The 20250-nt window shown below is 51.0% G+C and overlaps 1 protein-coding gene across 3 annotated transcripts in view; it reads left to right on the top strand.

Annotated features, from left to right (window-relative positions):
* Positions 1 to 17131, top strand: part of RGS9 (regulator of G protein signaling 9) — a 28964-nt gene extending 11833 nt beyond the window's left edge. The window contains exons 10-19 of one of the 3 annotated variants that reach the window (XM_057418597.1): positions 4406 to 4435; positions 4994 to 5055; positions 6992 to 7105; positions 8036 to 8151; positions 8568 to 8655; positions 9193 to 9331; positions 10044 to 10129; positions 11461 to 11578; positions 14708 to 15072; positions 15892 to 17131. In XM_057418597.1, coding sequence (XP_057274580.1) covers positions 4406 to 4435; positions 4994 to 5055; positions 6992 to 7105; positions 8036 to 8151; positions 8568 to 8655; positions 9193 to 9331; positions 10044 to 10129; positions 11461 to 11578; positions 14708 to 15072; positions 15892 to 16048 — 1275 coding nt within the window. In that variant the 3' untranslated portion in view covers positions 16049 to 17131. Of the gene's footprint in view, positions 1 to 4405; positions 4436 to 4993; positions 5056 to 6991; positions 7106 to 8035; positions 8152 to 8567; positions 8656 to 9192; positions 9332 to 10040; positions 10130 to 11460; positions 12051 to 14707; positions 15073 to 15891 lie in introns of those variants that run through there. The other 2 variants (XR_008973406.1, XM_057418598.1) reach the window with 2 other exon arrangements.
* The last annotated feature ends 3119 nt before the right edge of the window (positions 17132 to 20250 follow it).

The following is a 20250-nucleotide window of genomic DNA, read 5'->3' as shown; positions in this document are numbered from 1 at the left end:
ATTCCATAATTCAAAGGACACAGGCTCAGGAAGACTTCACTGCCTTTCAGCTGGTCTCTGAGCAGAACGGGGAAGTTTCTAGTTTCTTCTTGCTCATCTTTCTGCTTTTGAAAGAGCAACTGCCATACACAAGGCAGCCAGAAGCTCACATAGAGACAGCTTTGGACCAGCTGCTCTCACAAACCCCTGTGGCTCAACAGCCTTTGGGGAGCAGAGGGGACAGCCCAAGCTCCTCGGGTAGATGCTGAGCTGCACTGTGCCATGCTGGCCATATTTTACCCCTGCTGAAGGCAGTGCAGAGTTTATTGATGTTTCCTGTGGACCCTGTCGCTGGCTCTGACATAGGTGAAAAGATGAGAGCATAAAGTGCATGAATCCATTTGATTTGAGTCTCTCTTCCTGCTCAATCCAGCTTCATTTTGTTGGCCAATTAATTGTGTTCTATCTTGGCAGCTGAGAAAGAAAGAATTCCTGGTGATAATGAATTCCTGACATCAGAATGACTTCTGTGAAGCTGCTATTGGCATGAGCATCTCCTTCACTTGCCTCAGACCCTTTGGTGGTCTGCTCCCTCCCTAATTGATAGAATCCTCTGGGGATAAACAGGCACTCACACTCTTTTGAAGGGGCTCTTTTCACTGACCCATGGGCATCCCTCGTGGTTATAATGAGTTAGGAGCTGTAGTTGGGCAGGAGGAGTAAGGCAGAAGTAGCCGGCCATGAAACAGGTAATTAAGGGATGCTTTAGCCTTTCGTTACCCAGGTCTCAGGCTCATGATCGAGCCTCACTGCTTAGAGAGTTACCAGGCAACTGCCAGAGCCCACTGACTCGCCTGCAGGTACACACTCAGCTTGTGCTGCCTTCTGAGTCTGTGTGGAAGGTGCTTTGGCTTAGCCAAAAATCACTGCGCTGGATTCAGGGATGGCTGAATGAAATTGGCTTACTGTAATGCACTAAATGAGGCACAGAGCATCATAGTCATTGCTGGCCTTTCATTTCATTAGTTCCTGTCCATTTGGCTGCCTGGTAAATGCGTCACTTCGGCTGCATGTATTGCATCTTTTCAGATGGCAGGGTCAGAAGCACAGAAACAGGACAGGGGAAACCCAGGAATTTGGATGAACCTGGGCGCATGGACTGTCACAGGTTTAGTTCCAGCTGTTGGGCTGGAAGCACCAGCACAGTGGAGATGCATCTTGAGATGATCTTATGCTAGACTTGGAATTTACCTCTGGCCTGCTGGGCTCTCAGCTGACTGCATGTAGGGAAAGGTCCATGTCTGTGTGTGCAGGATCAGAGCTGTGTGCATGGAGTGCAGGTGTGATTTGCAGTGCCCTGGTCCAAAACAAGCTCTGGAGAACATTGACCTGTGCTTGCTCTTCACTCCATCTGGGCACACACACAGAAGCTGTTCAGCTGCTCATGGCCTCTGTAAGCACTGAACTGGCCAGACAATGCCAAACCAGATGACCATTGTCTCCACAATGTGTTCAGGAGGACCCACACTGAGAGCAGAGGACTGAATGGTTAGCTGGAAATCAGCAGATATCCCAGCTCTCATGGCTTCATCCATGTGGATCAGCTCCAGACAGTGGAGTTCTGGTGCAGGTCCTGGCTGGCTCCCAGCTGAACTCTGCAGCCCTGTGTGCATGGGGAATACTCAGCTGATGGCAGTGGGGTGCGATGGGGCTGTGCAGGGTGTCCCAGTGCTGCTGTGTGTTCAGGAGGAGGGTGTTTAACAGCACCCAGCGCTCACCCCACACAGACCGAGGCCTTTCACTAATTGCCATTTGATTTGCAGCCTGCAGGGCTGGGAGCTCATCCGTGGTAATTGCAACAAGTCACTTGCTCAGGGCATTGCAACATTCATCTCATCATAAGGAATTGCTCCTTTGTTCCTAATGTGATTTCTGTCCAAATGAAGGAGGGTGGCACAGGGCTCTTGGGCATTGCTGCTGTCAGTGGCATGGAGGAGGATGGTGATGATGGGGACACCTGGCAGTGTTCAACAGGACACGGGGAGGCTTCAGGGACCCTTGTACCAGCAACAAAGCTGGAAACTGGTCATGGGTATGCTGCGGGATAAAGGGAAATGAACTGTGTGCAGCTCCAGGGTGAAATTGCTGAGATGCTTCCCAGTTACTGTGGATTTGGGAGCTGGAAAGGGCTGAGCAGCCAGTACCTGCTGCCTCTAATCCCCTCCCACCCTGGAGCCCAAAGCCCCCTGGTTTCCCAGGACCAGCTATCCGGAGGGCTGACCTTACACTGAGGCTGTGGCAGGAGGGGATCCTTGGTGTAGGATGTGCTTAAAATAAGTAATCTCTCCTTGTTTGCAGACATGGCATTAGCTTTGATTTTAAGTTACCCACATATAATTTCCATGTTGTGATGGCATTTTAATTCATGCCTTTCTTGCTCTATGTAACATTTAACTTCCTGTGTTCTCTTTCTCTTTCCCACCAGCTGTTTGTCTCGTGTGTGTGGTGTGCTGCCTGGCTCTGAGGCCCCTGTAGAAGATAACACAACTTTACTACCATGAGAGCTGCCTTCAAGCCACTATTCCAGCATCCACCTTTCCTCACCCCTCTGCACCAGGCCTGTCCCAGGCTCCACTTCAAAATACAGAGGAGGAAATGAGGGGCCTTTTAAAACCATCTGATGATGTTAATGTGTTGATTTTCCTAAAGTACATGCCCTATTGACACTGAAGTTCCATCAAATGGGACAGTTCAGCTGTAAATCTGATAGGGCCTGGTTCATCTCTTGGGTTCCCCAAGGAGACAGTGAGCTCCTATTGTGCAGGAAATAGCTGGCCTGAAACAGAAACTTAAGTTCTCTAAAGAGGACACTTGTAGGGCAGTAAATGCAGTGAATTTCTCTGCACAGGCAGGTGTTTTTTGGTCTGTTTTGGTTTTTTTCCTTCCATTTCTATATCCATCTGAAACAATGCTGATGCTTTTGAAATGGGGGGAAGAAATAGTGTCTGTGTGTAAGCTGGCCTTAGCAGGGGTGCAGCTAAGAGCAGAGAAGGGTGAAAAGCTGTTCCTTGGTCCATGTGTCTTCCCAGGACCCTCTGAACCAGCAAGGAAGGCTGTTCAGCCTTGTGTCCAGAGATCATGTGGGCCTTTTATCCCCCTTGATGTGTCAGCCCTTACCTTCTCACACAGTTCTTGTGTGTGGCTAGCAGAGCATCACTGCTGCTGCAGGTACTGTTTGTCCCTGCTGGGGCTGTGTGCACTGCAGTCATTCAGAGCTGGTCATGCTATTCCCAGCAGAAGAAGCTTCCTGTCCTTGCAATGCCACAGTGAGGATTTCTGTCAGCGCTACAGTGGCCAGGCTGGGTTTGTGTTGGGATGGGATGTGCTGGCTTCATGGTAGTGCTGTACAGATTTGATCTGCTGCATATCTGCCTCCTGCTGCTGCAATGGTGAGTGTGCCCTCCCAAACCAGCTGGGCTTCAGCAAAACGTGCAGGTTGTTCTTCCACAGAAGGGTTTCTCCCTCCTGAGCAGGACTGGTGACAATGGTTAAATACAGAAGCAGTGTCCCCATGAAGGGTCCCCTCAGAGCAGCCCTGGGAGAGTCTTACCTTTCCCAAAGTAGGGGCAGCTCAGGGTGCAGGTTCTCTGGTGTGGAGAAGGGAGAAGCAGGCAGCCTGTGGCATTCAATACCTGATGCTTCATCCCTCATCACTCACAAACTGCCCCTCACCAGGGCTCTCTGTAGATGCATGTCTGCCGCAGGAATAGCTTGATAGAATAATGCTGGGATGCAGCTCTTGCTGGCTAGAACAGGAGATGAAGAACTGAAACACTGTAAGCCTTTAAAGGCTTGCTGGGAGCATCCCTGGCTTCGCCTGTCTTTCCTCCTGCCTCCCACAAAGTAACAGTGCTTCAAAGGCAGCTGTGTGCATAAACACCGTGCAGTTAATTTCTTGCCTTCAATTGCTTGCTCATTTGCGGATGACATGTAACACAGTCTGAGTTATTCACATCTCAACGTAAACACCCTCTGCACAGCACACAGTGCTTCTGAGGCTTTTAATTGTGCTGTTTATATTTTGCAATGTGTTGGTTCCTGTCTCCTTTAGCTAATATTGAATGATCTAATCTGTGTCTCATAAATGCATCTCTTTTAGCTCCATTAGAATAACCCCATAATTGAAGGCATGCAGGCAGCAATGGAAGCAGCAATGCTGAACAGTAAATACAGCTGATGGAGTGATTTACGGTGTGTGGATGCTCTTAGCTTTGATGAGACCCTGATTAGCTGAGCTGCTGCCTTTGAGTTTAATTATAATGAGAATTAATTGGAGAGCACGGCGCAATGCAACAGTGGCTTCGTGTCTGAAAACAGGGAGGTGGAGGCACCCATCCCAACTGAATGGTTTTTGTTTCTTTTGCAGAAAAAAAACCTGGCTGTCTATAGGAGAGAGGTGAGTTTTCCTCCTTTCACTTCTCGGTGCTCATCTCACATCAGTGGTGCAAGAGGGTCCCTATCAGGATGTTTCCTGCCTCTGCACCTCCCACTGCAGGCAGTGATGGGAAGGCTCAGCCAAGGACAGACACCAGGGCTCAAACCCAATCGATCACAGTTAGTGGTGGGGAAGTCTTAGGAGATGTATCCAGTGGCGCCAGCACAGAGACAGCCAAGGATCAATGGTAATTACATGCTAAATCATCCAGAGCCATTGTAGGTGCCTGGAATAGTAGCTATTATCCAATTTTCATATAGCATGGGGAGTGCTTTTTAATTACTTGCACATTGCAAAATGCTTTTCTGACATTTGCGATGAGCTCAGTGAAAACAGCCATTTTACTGAGATAGTTTAGGGATTCCCTGATTCCTTGGTTGTCCAGTAATTAGGGAAGGAGCAGTTCCCGTTGTAGTTAGCCTCACTACATGGGAGAGGGCATGGTTGAGGTTCAGATAGAGACAGCCTTGTCTTCACATCTCCATGCTCCTAACCATGGATGCGTCTGATCTCTCTCAGATCATGTACTATCAGCAGGCCATCATGAAGACCAGAGTGAAATCTTCCGTCTCTCTTGGAGGGTAAGTCCTGATTTCCCTCTGTCCACACATTAATTAGTCTGCAGCACTTATCTCCTAATGAGAAGATGAAGCTGTCTGGTGACTCAGGCAGGGGAGTCCATGTGGTGGCCTCACACAGTGTTGTTTGTGCTGTCTGGGCTGTGTTGCCTGCGCCAGGAGGCACAAGGAGAGGAGGGACCAGTCCCAGACAGGATGAAGAGGCTCCCTTGGAGCTAAGGAGAGCTTTGCTGGGAGTGTCTGCAGAGCAGCAGCAGCCTCTCAGTTGAGATTCTCTCTGAATCAAGAGAGGTTCACACTGGTTGGGGCTGGGTCATGCTTGGGACCTCTGCAGTGTGGAAAGGCAGCTGTGTGGAGGCTGCCCTGGGAGGATGCAGGGTGAGTAACCAGCAGGGACACACTGACCCTCCTGTCCCTGGTCCCCAGCCCTCTGGATTCAGTTCCAGTGAGTGTTATGGCTCACATGGTGATGCTCACCAGAAGACAACAAAGCTGGGGATGGTTATTCTGTATTATGAAGGAACCTATGCTTCTGCATGAGCATCCAAGCAATGAACTGGCAGTCCCTGTTCTCAGTGTCTCCAGTCTTTCCTGATCAGGTTCTTGATGAAGCCAATGAAGTGCAAAGTGCCATTTGCCACAGGGTGTTTGCTACAGGCATTTCTTATCTGCAGGCCTTACATGCTGGCCAGTTGCCCAGAGGTACAATCTGTGCACCAGTCTGGTTTACACTGTCATTGCCACCCACAGGCTCATATAGAATCTAAGATAAACGGGGAGCTCAGGCCTGTTCCCTGGGAGCAGATAGTCATGGATGGATGAAATGGGAGGAAGTCTGGGAAGCAGCGCTGCCTTCTGAGAAGCACGACTTGTCAGGCACCAGCATTTTGTCTGTCACTGCCTCCCAGCTCACTTCAAACTCTCCTGCCTCAATTTTCCAAGCTGTGAGCTGGAGCAGGGAATGCCTGGCTGCCTTCCAGGAAGTTTATGATCCTTGACTGTTTGGCAATGGAGCTTTTCACTTATTAGCTCTAGTCCTCTGATGGGATAACGCCTATCACCTACATCAAACAATCCTCAGGAAATCTGGGTCTCCAGCTCAGCTGCAGGATTGGGTCCAAATCAAATTGTTATTGATGAGAATAGGAGCATCAATGTGCACGCATCAGGGCACTGCATTGACTGAGGAGGAGCTGCAAAGCACTCATCATTAAAAGGACAGGGCAATGTTACCTGTGTTGACAGGTTTAGATTTATAGCCTGATTAGCATGTATGGATTAGAGGGAATTATGCAGGTGCTGAATGCCTTGGCATTTCCAGTGAGAAGATAGGATCGAGCAGGTCTGCGCCAAACCTGTGGTGTGCTTTGTGCAGCAGCACTGTATAATGCAGGATGGATGCCAAGGTGCCTGTTAGCAGCGGGGCCTTGGACAGTGCACTCCAGCTTTGAGCACATGAAAGCAGTTTGGCCTGGAAGGAATTTTAAATGCAGAAACCAGATGAGTTTTTCAAGAGTGAAGAAAGGAGAAAGCTGAAATCCCAGCACATCAGGGAAATGGGCTGTAATTACAAGTCTGGCCAACTTCGAAGGTAGAAGAAGTGTTTGTCTGCATCCTGCTGGGACAGAGACATTTCTGCTTTGTGCCAAGCCCTCAGAGTCGTTTTGCAGCGAATGAGCTGTGCTGTAGGTGAGCAGAAGAAAGAGAAGCTGGGATTTGCCCTCAGCATTCACTCACCAATCCTGGAGCTCCCATGGCTGCAGAGAACCCACCTGAGCAAATCCAGTGCTTGCTCTCCTCTTGCGTGGCACTTCCATCTCTGTGATGTGTGGCACAGGATCTTCAGATACCTCTGAAGGTATCTATTCATTTGGTTGTGATGGGGCTGGCTGCACTTCTGCCTGCAAATGAACACTTGTTTTGTTGGGTTTACTTGCAGGCTTGTGAAGTACTCGGAGCAGTTCCTCTCCAATGATCCCATCCTGTCTGGGTGTCTCCCCAGCAACCCCTGGATAACAGATGACCCTGAATTCTGGGACCTCAATGCAAAGCTGTAAGTATTGGTATTCTTTTGCCAGGTTTACATGGACCACTATGCTGAGGGGAACCACTGATTGCATCATGATACCTGGTCTCTGATCATGAGCAGGGGAGCATTCCTTTTCTGACCTTTTGGCAATGATAAAGCCAGCTCTTGGGAATACTCGATGCTGAACTTTGAGCATTACCTTCTTCAAGTGGAGTCTTCCTTAACATTACAGATGGAAGTATGCACTCAGCCCCTGCTGAGGGTCTGATCCTCCTTTTGGATGAGCACAGTCCACTTTTACCAGCACAGGAATGGAATAAGACCAGTCACACACAAGGTGTAGCACTTGGCTTAGTATTAAGTGCTAAATGAGGTGCTGCCAATGGTGCAGCAATTCAGGGCTCAACTGCTGGGCCTTGGTCTTTGCACACACCTCAGGCTGCTTCTTAGGAGAGAGTTGGAGGCACATCCTGGCAGTCCATCCCCTCTCTGAGGTCTCCCTTGGTTTTCTCTTCAGATAATATTTGCTAATGAGAGATTGGCATCTCTGGGCTGGAAGCATAGAACATGTTATGGTTCTCATTTGAGCCCAGCAATCCTGTTAGAGTGATAATATCCCATTAGACAGCCCCAAAGGGTAGCTTCACAGAATGCCTTTGTGAGAAGCAAAGCTTTGGGCAACAACCAGTGCCTCTTCCAGAATGGGGCTGAATCAGACCTCCGGCAAAGCTGGGATGTCACTGGAAGAGCAGCATAAGCCCAAGTTAAATCCTCATCCCACTGTGTACCAAGTTATTTAATTACAGCTTACTTAGTGGCCTGACTTCGGGAGCTCATTACAGCATTCAGAGAGTGCTGCGAAGTCCCTTGGCAAGCCAGCAAAGGGCACTTTGGTTTTAATTAATCTGCCAGTTAGCTGGGATGCATGAACCTGGCAGTGCTCTTTGTTTGCAGGGTGGAAATCCCCACCAGGATGCGTGTGGAGCGATGGGCCTTCAATTTCAGTGAGCTGATACGGGACCCCAAAGGTCGGCAGAACTTCCAGCTCTTCCTGAAGAAGGAATTCAGCGGTGGGTCTGCAGTGTCCCTGTCCCCGTCCCCACGCAGCTGAGACAGAGCAGTGCAGTGGGTGCTGTGAGTGGAGACAAGCGCAAAGTCACAAGTAAAAGCAGTCAAGTGCCTTCGGGGGCGCTGGCTGTGCAGCCAGTGCGTGCAATACCATCTAGTGGCACAGGACACAAAGTACAGCCCTATGCAGGGGGCTGCTCCCAGGCTGGAACTGACTGAATTCACAAGCACTGGAGCAGGGGAAAAGAGGTTTTCCTCCTTCAGTCCCAAGGGGGTTTTCAAGGTGGCTGTGAGAATTGGAGGGACTGAACTGAGGCCAACACATATTGAGTCAAGCGTTCAGTTTAGGAGTTGATAAATGGGATTGATTGTGTTCGCCTCAGTCTCGCTCTCTGCTGAATGCGTCCTTGTCACGCAGGAGAGAATCTGGGTTTCTGGGAAGCCTGTGAGGATCTCAAGTACGGAGACCAATCCAAGGTCAAAGAGAAAGCAGAAGAGATTTACAAGTGAGTGTGATAATTTTGCATTCTTAAACTCCTTGTAGCTGAGCCCCATCCCCTTCTTCCACACCCTGTCATCCTCCAAATGGCTTATTCCTGGGACTTTTCTTTGTAAGCTGTCATCAGATGTGGCTGTCCTATGTCCCCACGGAGGAAAGGAGCTGTTGAAGATGAAAGCATAAGTGTTGTGTTGTTCCATAGTTACTTTTCCTCTGTTCTCCACTATTGCATTTAAGTCTTAGCATGTAATTTGAACAGAGGTGTGGAACAGTAAAGATCTCAGCATGTAATTTGAACAGAGGTGTGGAACAGTAAAGATCTCAGGGCTTCCAGACCCTTTTTGCTTCTAGTGAACTGAAAGTTCGTTCATGTTGCGTTAACAGTGCAAGAGGAAGTGACTCCTCAATCAGGAGATTGACTGTCCAAGATCAGGACAGCAAACTGCAGTGGGCAGCTGAAGGGACTTCTCCTTTCCTGCATAGACAGAGCAATCTCCAGGCATTCTCCAGCTGTTAATGGCACTGCTGATTCTCCTCCTTGCAGGCTCTTCCTGGCTCCAGGAGCAAGGCGCTGGATTAACATTGATGGCACAACAATGGGCATCACTGTCAAAGGCCTCAAGCACCCTCATCGTTATGTTTTAGATGCTGCTCAGACCCACATTTACATGCTGATGAAAAAGGTTTGTTACTTGTTTTCAAAGCCTTGGGGGGATTCCAGTATCCTGGGCCTTTCCATGCCTTTGTGTGCTATAAATTGTCACTTTCAAGTGGCCTTTGTTGGAAAATCCCTTAAATTTGCTGACTGAAGGAAGCACTGGTTCAGGCCTTTGTATTTAGCTGCTGCTGCTTCCCTCTAAGGCAGTGCGTCCCCAGGGTGGTGGACATCAGTTGTCTGCTGAAGTCCAGCTTTCTAATACCAGCTTGGTACCAGCTCATTCAAAGCCTGAACAAATCTTTCAGCTTCACTCAGTTAGTACACTTTGTGTACCTCTGTACACAGCAGGTATCCCTATGGTGGATGCTTGTGTCCAACTGGATTTCAGCAGTGGATGGGAAAAGTAGTAGCAATTGTGATATAAGTGCATGAGTTTTGTACCAAGAGCATAACCAGACACCACTGGCCTGGGCTAAGCTCAGTTCAGACCTTTTGGTCTGGCTCTTACCTGGGAAGCTGTACTGTGAGATGGAAAATCCTGGGAATTTTATACCCAGATGAAAGGGTATTGGTTTAAACAGCTACATTTGCCTGCAAGATGCAAAGTCCCTTTGGCTGCTGGGGGGGATGATCCAGTTCCCAGCCTTCCTGGCTCCTGAGCAGCTGTATTTGGTGGTGATTTTAATAAGGGTGTTTGCAGCCCATAACTACCACTTTGTCTCTTTTTCTCCTAGTAGGACTCCTATGGCCGCTATTTAAAGTCTCCAATATACAAGGAAATGCTGGCCAAGGCTCTTGTGCCACAACAGACTGTCAAAAAAAGGCAAGTGAAACGGGATGTAATTGTGGGGTTTTGATTTTCTTGTTGTAGCAAGGGTAGAAAAAGCCTGAGTTGCAGCAAAATTACTGTGATTTAGATGTTTGCTTAATTAAATAAGATTTTTCACTAAGAAGATGCCTTGCTTTGAGAGGGATGATGCTGTTTGTGAGCCCTTTGGAAGTGGCTTGTGTGCAGCCAGAAATGACATGGTGGTTGCTTGGCTGCTTTGCGTGTTGGGTCTGTTTGGAAAGGTTGCAATGGTTGAATTGATCATGGCTCGTTTCCTGGATGGAAGGAGAGAGCACTGTGTGCTGGGCGTGGGAAAATTCCCACCCATGAGGCATTGACTACCTCAGGAGACACAGGTCCAGCGCAGGGTCCTCCATGGGATCTGCTCAGCTCTGTCTGGACAAATCCCTTGTGAAGCAGAGGTGACAGGCAGCCACAAAGGGACAGACAGCATCTTACTTGTGAGTTACTATTGGCATGAGGTAGGTGGCCATAAAAGAGGCTTGAAATGGCTTTTTCCCCAATTAAAATGAAGGTCATGTAGCAAATTTAGGCCATTTGAATTCCAGTTAATTCTTTAAGCTGAGCATGCGATGTCGGAGCCAGACTGGGCACTGTGCTGCTTTCTCTGTTCCTCTTCCACTCATCAACCTAACAAGTGCGAAAGAGGAATCATGGACTTCACACTATTGTTTCATCTAAAGCCCATTTTCAAGGCAGTGGAAGAACCCTTCCTGCTGACTTGCCTCGGGTTGGTTAGCTTTAACCTGAGCCACACATTACACCGTCACTGGTTGATCCTGGTGACTACGTTGGTATTGGTCAGTGCTTGCTCTGGACACTCAATACTCGGGATCCTGGCTCAGCTAAAGGTTATTAACAGGTTTCCACTGCTTCTGGTAATGGCTTTGTTGAAGCAGTAGTGGGTGGGTTTTGGTGTATCACAGACACCAGCAACACCCAGACTGGTCCCTGTCTTGATCTTGAGGGCGCTGGTTAAATTCCACTGATGGCAGTTGTTTGGCTTCCCACTGAGTGTTAGTTATGTGCAAACACAGTGAAAGGAGTAATGTACCAGCCACCTCCTGGCCCTCAGGTCACTGGGGAGGACCAGGACCAGGGCTGCTTTTGTGCTTTAGCAGTTCTGTGGCTGATGAGTCCTTTAAACCACCTCACCCACATTTGCAGCTCTTTGTGGTTGTGTGGCTGACAGTGGCACATCCCTCTCTGGCTCTGAGCTCACCCTCCTGGTAAATTTGCTTACCGGGGGGAAGGTTTTGATGCCCTTCTTTTCAGTAACCTCCTGCTGCTTCTTCTCTGCCCAGCTCCCCTTTCCTGTTCGGGCGCCGCACCCTCCCCTCCAGCCCCAGCCCCATCATCCTGAGGCAGCGGGAGGAAGAGGCCAAAGCCAGAGAAGCCGCCACGACCGTGGACATCACGCAGGTCATGAGCAAGCTGGATCGCAGGAGTCAGCTCAAGGCAGATCCTCCCAAGTAGGCTCAGGGCAGGGCAGAGCGCAGGGAAAAGACGAGCCGAGGCTGGCGCTGAGCTTCGTCTCATCTTCCTGAAGGTGTCAGTGCTGCTTTAGGTTTCCCAGCCCGGCTCTGCCAGCAGCCTGCTTCCTGCACGTTGCCATGGCTTCTGGAGCATCAGATGTCATTTCCCAGGCATGGCGGAGCCAGGCTGATGGCTGGGCTGGACTCGGGATGCAGGCACATCCCCGCACACCTCGAGGGGGAGATGCCTCTTGGCTGCCCTGAGACCCCTCCCAGGTTGGGCAGCCCAGCTGCCTCTCCCTGTCTCCTGCTCCTGCAGGAGGTGGGATGGCACAAGGCAGGGTAAAGCTCTGCCATCCTAATCCTTTGGGTTCAGACCAGCCTTCCTGGGAGCAGAGGTGGATGAAGCCACACGGAGCAGGGTGAGGCAGCCCATGTCGGAGCTCATCTGTGCTGGTATCCATCCTGGCACCCCCTGAGGAGAGTGCATCCCTTGCTTCCAGTATCCCACACCTTGTAGCCAGTGTAGTGGAGCCACAGGCAGAGGAGTGGGATAAACTTGTGAGAAGGGAGGGTGACTGTTTCTGAGGGTTTAGTTGAGTTTCAGTGGCACTCCCAGGTCCCCCCTGGCATGTTGGAAGTGATCACAGAAAGCTCAGCTCTCCCTGTGGCTCCCCACAGGATGAGCTCAGTGTGCAGGTACAGAGAGCCTGGGTCTGGCAAAAGGGCTCTCCACACCTCTGGAGGAGGGCTTGAGAGATACAGCATTGGCTTTGTGTTTCTGTTATCACATCCTTCTACTTCTCGTCTTGTCTTTTCCCTGCTCTTCTATTTTCCACTGTTAAGAAACCCTAACAGGAGGTAGTTCCAGTTGAACCAGGGTCGAGGTGTTAAGAGCTGATTTCAACTTTAAGTAGGGTATTTTTTTTGCTCTGCCTCTTTTCCTCTTTAGAATGAGGCAACCTAAAATGCTACCTTAGTGCTAAAGAGCTTAGGGAGATTCCAGGCTTTACTGGGAAATCCCAGCCTGTCTGGACCAGGCCTGAATTACCAGAAATGGGGAAGCTTCCTGCAAAGCTCAGTAAAGGGAATTGGGGCCATTAGAAAAGCTTCTTGGTTTGTTAGAATTTAAGGGAAGTAGAGGGACTGGGTTGGAAGCCCTGAGGCCTGAGGAGCTCCTTTACTCCAGTTCCTATTATTCATCTGTTTTTTACTACTGATATGATTTTATAGGAAATGGGAGGTGGGGAAAGCTGGATGTGAGTGGGAGCCTTCAGGCACTGGGTGGTGCAGCCCAGCCCCTTGTGAACAGGGCTGCAGTGAGGTGACAGCTCAGCTTTGAACAGCCATTCCTCCCCTCCCCTATGCGTAATCAGAGGCAGAATCAGGGCTCCCTGCTCTGCTCTGGTGTCACTGCAGCACTGGTCTCCTCTCTGCAGCTGAGCTGGGGAGATTCTCATGACCTCCCTTAGCCTCACAGTGGTAAACCTTCTTAGAGGAATTGAAACCAAGTTGCATGAGTCTCTTTGCTCTGATGTCAAAGTCTGCTTGCTAAGTCTGCTCTTATTCCCACTGGAAGCACGGGCAAATTGTGCAATGCTGGGAGGGTGAGCAGCTCAGGCAGGAATTCATGTTAAATTCTGCTTAAAGGCTGTTTACATCAGGTACTAAGCACCATCAACCTACCTTGACATAAGAGCACTGAAAGACACTCAAGGACTTGGTCCAAAGCTACTTGGATGTGATGATCTCTACACTCTTCAGTTTGTGTAACAGAGCACTGAGCACGTTGGGATTGCCAGTGTGTAGGAACATGTGGAAGATCAAGTGAGGGTATAAATAATAAATAACAAATCTGTGTGTTCCAGTCAGTCCCTCTGATTCTACTCCCATTTTTGTCTGCAGCTTCGCTTTTTATGTTCTCTCCATTCCTTTCTCTGATTTTTCATCATCTCAGCTTCGCATCGCTGTGGCCCTGACATGGGTTAATGCAGCACGTTCAGCAGTCACTGCACTTGTGAAACACCAGCCCCACGCTGGCAGGCAGAACCTGGCTCTGTTCTGCTTACACAGTGAGGAAGCTGGCATGACCCAGCGTGCTTCTCATCCTCACTGCTCGGGCCTTGAAGAGGAAGGTTGCCTGGTACAAAGTGTGACCACGGGACAAACCCAACATCACTGTGTGCCAGTCAAGAGGTTGGTTGTTTCCCCTGGCAGTCAGAGCAGTTGATTGTGCTGTTTCTTGGCCATCGCTTCCATGCGTCCATCTGTCTAATAAAAATAAATGTAGGAAATGAAAAAGGAACCAAGTTCTCATCCTCCTCTGTCTGGTCTCAGTGTGTTCGTCCCTCACTGTGTCACCTATCTCATGTGTGCCTCTGTTTTCTGTACCTGCCTCTTCTCTCAGCTCTTCTCTTTGGACACTTGAGCTGTATTGCAAGTCCTTGGGAAACATGGGCGAACCCTGTATGGGGCTTGTCCCGAGGGCTGAGCCAGCAGAGCTGGAGCCTTCACAGCACTGCTCTGGGACACTGCAGGGTTCAGCACAGGATGTGGCTTCTTGTATTACCAGTCACCAGGGGCTGGAGCTCTGTGGCACGTTGGTGAGCTGGTTATGCTCTTCACAGCCAAGCTGGGGATAACGGAGTCTTCCACGCCTGGAGCTATCTGTTGTAAGGGATGAGACAAGCTGGTGTCTCTTGCAGCATCCAAGGTATGGAGCTGGAGCTATCACAGAATCGTAGACTGGGTTGGGTTGGAAGGAACCTTAACGATCATTTAGCTCCAACTTCCCTGTTGGAGTTGGAGGCTGATGCTGGTAGCAATGACCCTGTTGATCTCCATGGGCAAATTGTGGCAGCTCTGGGTGCAGGAGGGCAGGGGAGGGGGCATGGGATGGATCTGCAGGAGAAGGGGGTACACGGGCCCAGGTTTGCCTTGCCTTGCCTCCCAGCTGGGCCCTGTCTCCCCTGTCCGCACCAGCAGCACCCAGCCCTTCTCCAGAGGAGGAGCAGCAGCCATGGGGCCGCCAGCAGCCCTGAGCCTGACCGAGCCTCTCTCCTCTTCCTCCCCACAGCCGCACCACCGTGCCTTCTGCTCCCCTCACACGGCCATCTACACCGGCACCAGCGCCCCGCCGTACCCCGCCAGCCGGCCCCATAGCCCGCAGGCCCTGCCCCACAGCACCACCTGCCCCTTGCTCAGCACCGCGGCCTCAGGCAGCGCTGAGGGGGCCGGCCCCAGCCCCGGCCCCTTCCCCTCAGGCGCAGGGAGGCCCCGTGCGGCCGCCATGGCCTTGGGCCGGTGGCTGAGGCGCGGCCGCTGGAGCTCCCCTGCCCTCACCGCGGTGTCACCCGCGGGCTCGGCTGTGCCCCACGGGAAGGTGCAGCCCTTGGGCGAGCGGGAGCGGCGGCTCCGGATGGACACCAGGGCCGTGAGCAGGTAAGGACCGCGCGGGCAGGTGGATCCCCTCAGGAGGGCATTGTCTCCGGCACCATTTTGGTTCGGCATTAGCTGGGTTAAAGAGGTTAAAATAGGATGTGCTGAGCCTGTGAAAGTGGGAATTGTGCTGCTTTGGATTGAGCTGAGCTCTTAGGCAGAAGCTCCTCCCTGTGAGGGTGCTGAGGAGCTGGCACAGGGTGCCCAGAGAAGCTGTGGCTGCCCCATCCCTGGCAGTGTTCAAGGGCAGGTTGGACACAGGGGCTTGGAGCAAGCTGCTCCAGTGGCAGGGGTCCCTGCCTGTGGCAGGGGTTGGAGCTGGGTGAGCTTTAAGGTCCCTTTAACCCAAACCAGGCTGGGATCCACACTGCAGTCAGCTGTCACTGCCCATCTCGGCCTGCCCTGGGGCTCTGTGTGATGGCGGCTGCCAGGCCCGGGCTCCTGCTCTGCTCCTGCCTCACGTCAGGCAAGCAAGCCCTGGCCATGTCCCTCACTACGAGCACTGTGTCCTCACCCTGGTCTAACCCATTTCATTGTAAGTGGATGAGTCCACATTATCAATTCCAACACACAAATCTGAGGGCTCCTTCTCCACCTGGCTCTGTGCTCCGGCAGTGCCAGCACTGTACCACAGAGCACTTTGTGTTCAGAGGGTGGTGAGTGCCCATTCCCTTCATTTTCCATGAGTGCCCAGGAATTTTCCTGTGGGATTTGGGGTCTGAGCAGTGTAAAGCTCAAAGCCAGGCTCCGTGCCGCACGTTCACCGCCTCAGAGCACATCAGCAGTGCCCTGTGCGTGATGAGTCTTCATTTCAAAACACAGCTTCTTCCAGGTAAGAACAGATGCGTCCTTAGAGAGCCACATCCACCCCATAGACTGCGAGCAGGGAGAGGACAAGCACGCCCGGGCTCGGAAGGGCTCTGTGAAGGAGGTGGTCTGCCCTTGGGAGAGCCCCATGGAAGAGGGGAGAGCTGGGTGATGCACAGCCCAGACAGGGACACTCTTTCCAGGCCTGGGACCACAAGGTTTGCCAACTATGGCTCAGTATATGGGCCATGCCAACGAAGAAGTGCATTAAAGCCATCCCTCAGCATCAAGGAAGCTCAGACTACCACAACTATGGATAACGGGCCCTGGTGCACACAGCTGTAACTCAACAATGTGAAGCATTTCTGGACTGGTTTTCTTTCCTATCTTTGCTATATTCAGATCTATTCGTTACAAACCTCTTGATAAATGAACCTCATTTCTTGCCTTATAGCAGCTGGAGAATGTATGTATATATCCTGGGAAACGCTGTCTTATCTGAGTTACTTGCTTGACCATGAGGTGTCAGCACACTGTACACAGCACAGCTGGAGCAAAGCTTGCAGGCATTCTTCAGGGGAGGACTCAGACTGCAGTGCCAAGATGGGGGCATGTTTGTGTCCCCAGCTTGGGTCCACCTCTTGTTATTAGTAATGCTTTTGTAATCTCAAAGCAAATTCATTAAGAAGCAGCTGATTGCTGGGGAAATTACAGTGAAAGCAGCTGTGTACTGAAAGGCATTCCTTAGTGCAAACCAAAAACGATCCCAAAGAGCAAGCAGTGCAGGAGAGCAAAGGTTCCAGAGTGGTTCTGCATTAGCTCCAGCTTCCCTTCTGTGGCCTCTCAGTGCCAGGATGGGTTTTGGAGCCATTACCTGAACTCCTGGGAAAATCCAAACCAAATCCATGTTGGTGTTTTGGGCCTCTCCAATGCGGGTTGATGCAGTGCCAGTCTTTGCCTGTGTTGTTATCAAGACCGTTAGACCGCTGCTTTCCTTACGTCATGTCAGCGTTTGAAGATGGGTTTTTGTCTGAGCATGGAGGGGTTTCCTGTGTGTGATGTGAGTCATTATTCTGTAGATTCATGTGGCCTGTGACTTCTGGTGTTGCTGTTTGGTGCTTTCTAATTGTAAATGGATCTTTGCTTGTGTAGCTGATGCGGTTCATCACGCTGACTCCTGCTGTGGGACTTAAAGCCTCTCCTCACATATGGTGAGTGGTCAGGGCTGGGATGAAACTTCTAATCAGAAGGCCAGAAAGGTGCAGCACCCCAAAGCAAAGGGTGCTGCCTGCACTGCCCAGGAATGTTCTTATGTCTGAATGTGTGTTTGCTCTTGCTGGCTTTGCTTAGTTGGAAGGATTTGGTTCTGCTCTGGCAGTCACTAGAGGTGGCCACCTATTACTAAGGAGAGACAAATGTGGTGTCTTCTGTGATTGTTTCTGTTAATAGCGTTACTCTGCCGCTCCTGACGGGACACTGGTCATGGATGATCCAGGGAACACGACGGGAAAACTTTTTGATGTCTAGGAGTTAATAATACTATATTTAATATTATGTACATATAATAAGAGCTATCCTACTGTTCATATTCCTCTCGTTGCTTTGGGGTTCCTCTTGTGCACCTCCTTGCCAAGGAATCAAATAGTGCCTTGGCCTCATGCTCATCTTCTAAACCAGAGGAAGCACTTCAGGATCCCAGATCCAGAGCGTGGAAACCCTGCTGCAATCACATCCAGACAGACAGGTACATACATGGCCCAGAGGCCAGCACCGGGGGTTCCCAACATCTGTCCCTTCAGGGCACTGCTTTTTTCCCCCAATATCTTTCAACTGGAGGACTCCTACAGCCTTTTCCATCTCCAGCCCATGCCTTGATTTCCTGCCATCACCCCCAGACCCCTGCTGACTGCAGGTTGAAACCCACTACTCCAGAGGTCCTGGGTGCCTGCGCCCACAGCGCATCTGAGGATGTCACCCCCGCTGGGGGCCTGGCATGTGGAGTCGGGAGCGCTTTCAGCTCAGATCCCCTCGCTGTGCAGGAGCCCATTGAACGCTGCCTGCAGTCACCTGGGGGAATTAGCTCACTGCAGCAACTTCGACATCCGAGGTATTCCGATAATGTGAGGGATGTGTAAGGTTAATGACTGGGAAAAGTGCTCGCTCCCCGGGGGCAGTTTCTCAGCAAACTCCCTGCTGCTCGGCTGACAGAAGAAAGGAGACTCCAGCAGCAGCAGGCAGCCCCGTGCCCTCGCCACAGCGCTCTGCTATCCTGCATCCCGCTGCTCCTTGTGGCTGGCACAGACCCACGGAGCAGCCGTGGTCCTGCTCCAGCTCATCCGTGCTGGAAGTGCTTCCCATGCTCCAGGTCTGAGCTGATGTGCGGCAGGAGGGGCTGCAGTGATCGGACTTCAGATGTTGTTTGGATGAACTTGGAAGGAAGATGATACATTAGCCGTGCGGTTTGACAAGGAGCTCCAATCCCACATGGGGAGGTCCCACACCCCACATTGAGGTGGGCTCCTCCAGTGTCCTTTCCTCGGGCTCAGACTGATCCATGGGATTCATGTCTGTGCTCGCCTTGCAGTTCTGAGCCAGCCTGAAAAGCAAGACCGGCTCCTGAGGTTCCCCAAATCTCTATGCGGGCTCTTCCCAGGCTGCCTCAGCCATCAACCTCAAGGGGACACTGTTGGGATAGGATGGGAGTGAGTCCCATGCAGTGAATCTCAGTGAGCCTCTTGCTGGAGCGAGGGGCAGGAGGTGGATCCTGGCGTGGGTTGTGACAGCATTGGGGTAACTTGCTCCAGCTGCACTGGTGAGCTGTGGTCGTGCCATGGGGCTGGGTATACATCACGCTACATCCAGCCCGCAGGGTGGAGGGGAAGGAGGATGCAGGAGCATGGCCAGCCGGATTAAAGCATCCCGGTTAGAGATGTGTTTTCCAGGTGATCGGTATCCCTCAAGTCTCCCTTCAAGTCTGACATTTCACTCTCTCCGCCCCTCTCCAGCTGGGACATGCAGCCCAAGTGCCAAAAGCACCAAGGGCCCATTCCTCCTCTGAAGTCTTGGCCCGCGCATTGCTCAAGTCTCGTTAATTTAAAAATGGAACAAAGAATGCTCAGCATCCAGCAGGATCAGGCCTCGGGAGCAGGAAGTACCAGCTGGCTCAGGAGAGGGCTTGTTCCCGTGAGATTCCCAGTGTGGTTTTGGCAGGCGGCGTGTTTGGGATAGCTCCTCGAGCAGGCTCTTCCTGCCTTAAATGCCAGCCATGGCAGAACAGCTGACTCAGAGCATGACAGCTCTTCACAGCATCCCCTTGTGAAAGGAGCTGTCAGAAGTGTTCCTGATGCCGCTGCCTTCACATTTGGAGAGGGTGGCTTGAAAGCTGAGATGTAAACTGAGCCCACGTCATGATGCTCTTGGAAACGGTGCTCTGGGGGTGGAATTCACCCCTGTGCAGGGGCTGCATCACATTACATCCTTCTCAGGTCCAGAATAGGATGTCAGTCGAACTGAAGTGGTTCATGGTGCATTCACCCCAGCATATAAATACCTGAGTTATGATAAATACATGATGAAAGAGTCATCGTGACTTGGCTTTTTGGGGCACAGCAGCCTCAGGGGTGCAGGAGGAACCCAGTCACCAGGATTATTTTCCCCTTGCCACAGGGGTTATGTTTTATGCGTTTTCCACTACACCTGGCCCAGAGGTGAGAACCTCACAGGATTCCTTTTAGGGCAGAGGTTCCCTGATGTGTTCTGCACTGCACTAAAGAGGAAGAGATAAGCTCTTGCAAGTGAGTTTACTTCTTAAAATTCTTGTTGCCATAGCAGCTTAGCACACTGTCTCGAGTCCTCCCTGTTGCAAAACTTTGATCACCATGAAAACAGAATTATGTTGTTCTCCAGCACATTCTACATAGAGATATATTGAAGTTACCGCAGTTCATACTTCAGCATCTCTGCAAAGACCTCTCTTATTACTCACTCACAAAACAAACATGTCTGGCCAAAGGACTGTGTTTTAAATCATAAGCTGCAGTGGGCTCAGTCTTGCTGGTTCCTCAGCACCACCGTGGTCCTGCTGCTGCTGTTCCCCACCAGAGTTCTGGTTCCAGTGGTTTCTAACACGCTCTGGTTCACCACAGCACTGAAGCCCAGCCACCAGCTTCTGTCCCCAGAGCTGCAGGAATACCTCCTCCCTTGGCTCTGCTCCCTGGCCAGCAGCTTGGTCTCTTCCTTGAGCAGTAAAAGAACACAGATTCCCCTAGAGTATCTACCTATTTCTGTTATCCAGCAGAAGCACTGAGCTGCATTATCCTTGCTCACCTCTAGTCCATTATGCTGGATTCCCTTTGTTCCCAGGGGAGGAATCAG

This window comes from Pezoporus wallicus, unplaced genomic scaffold (genome assembly GCF_028554395.1).
Source record: "Pezoporus wallicus isolate ANWC-B61680 ecotype Strahan unplaced genomic scaffold, APGP_CSIRO_Pwel_v1 contig_3710, whole genome shotgun sequence".
Taxonomy (NCBI): domain Eukaryota; kingdom Metazoa; phylum Chordata; class Aves; order Psittaciformes; family Psittacidae; genus Pezoporus; species Pezoporus wallicus.
Note: the sequence above shows the minus strand (reverse complement) of the source record. Positions and strands in the feature narration are given on the sequence as shown.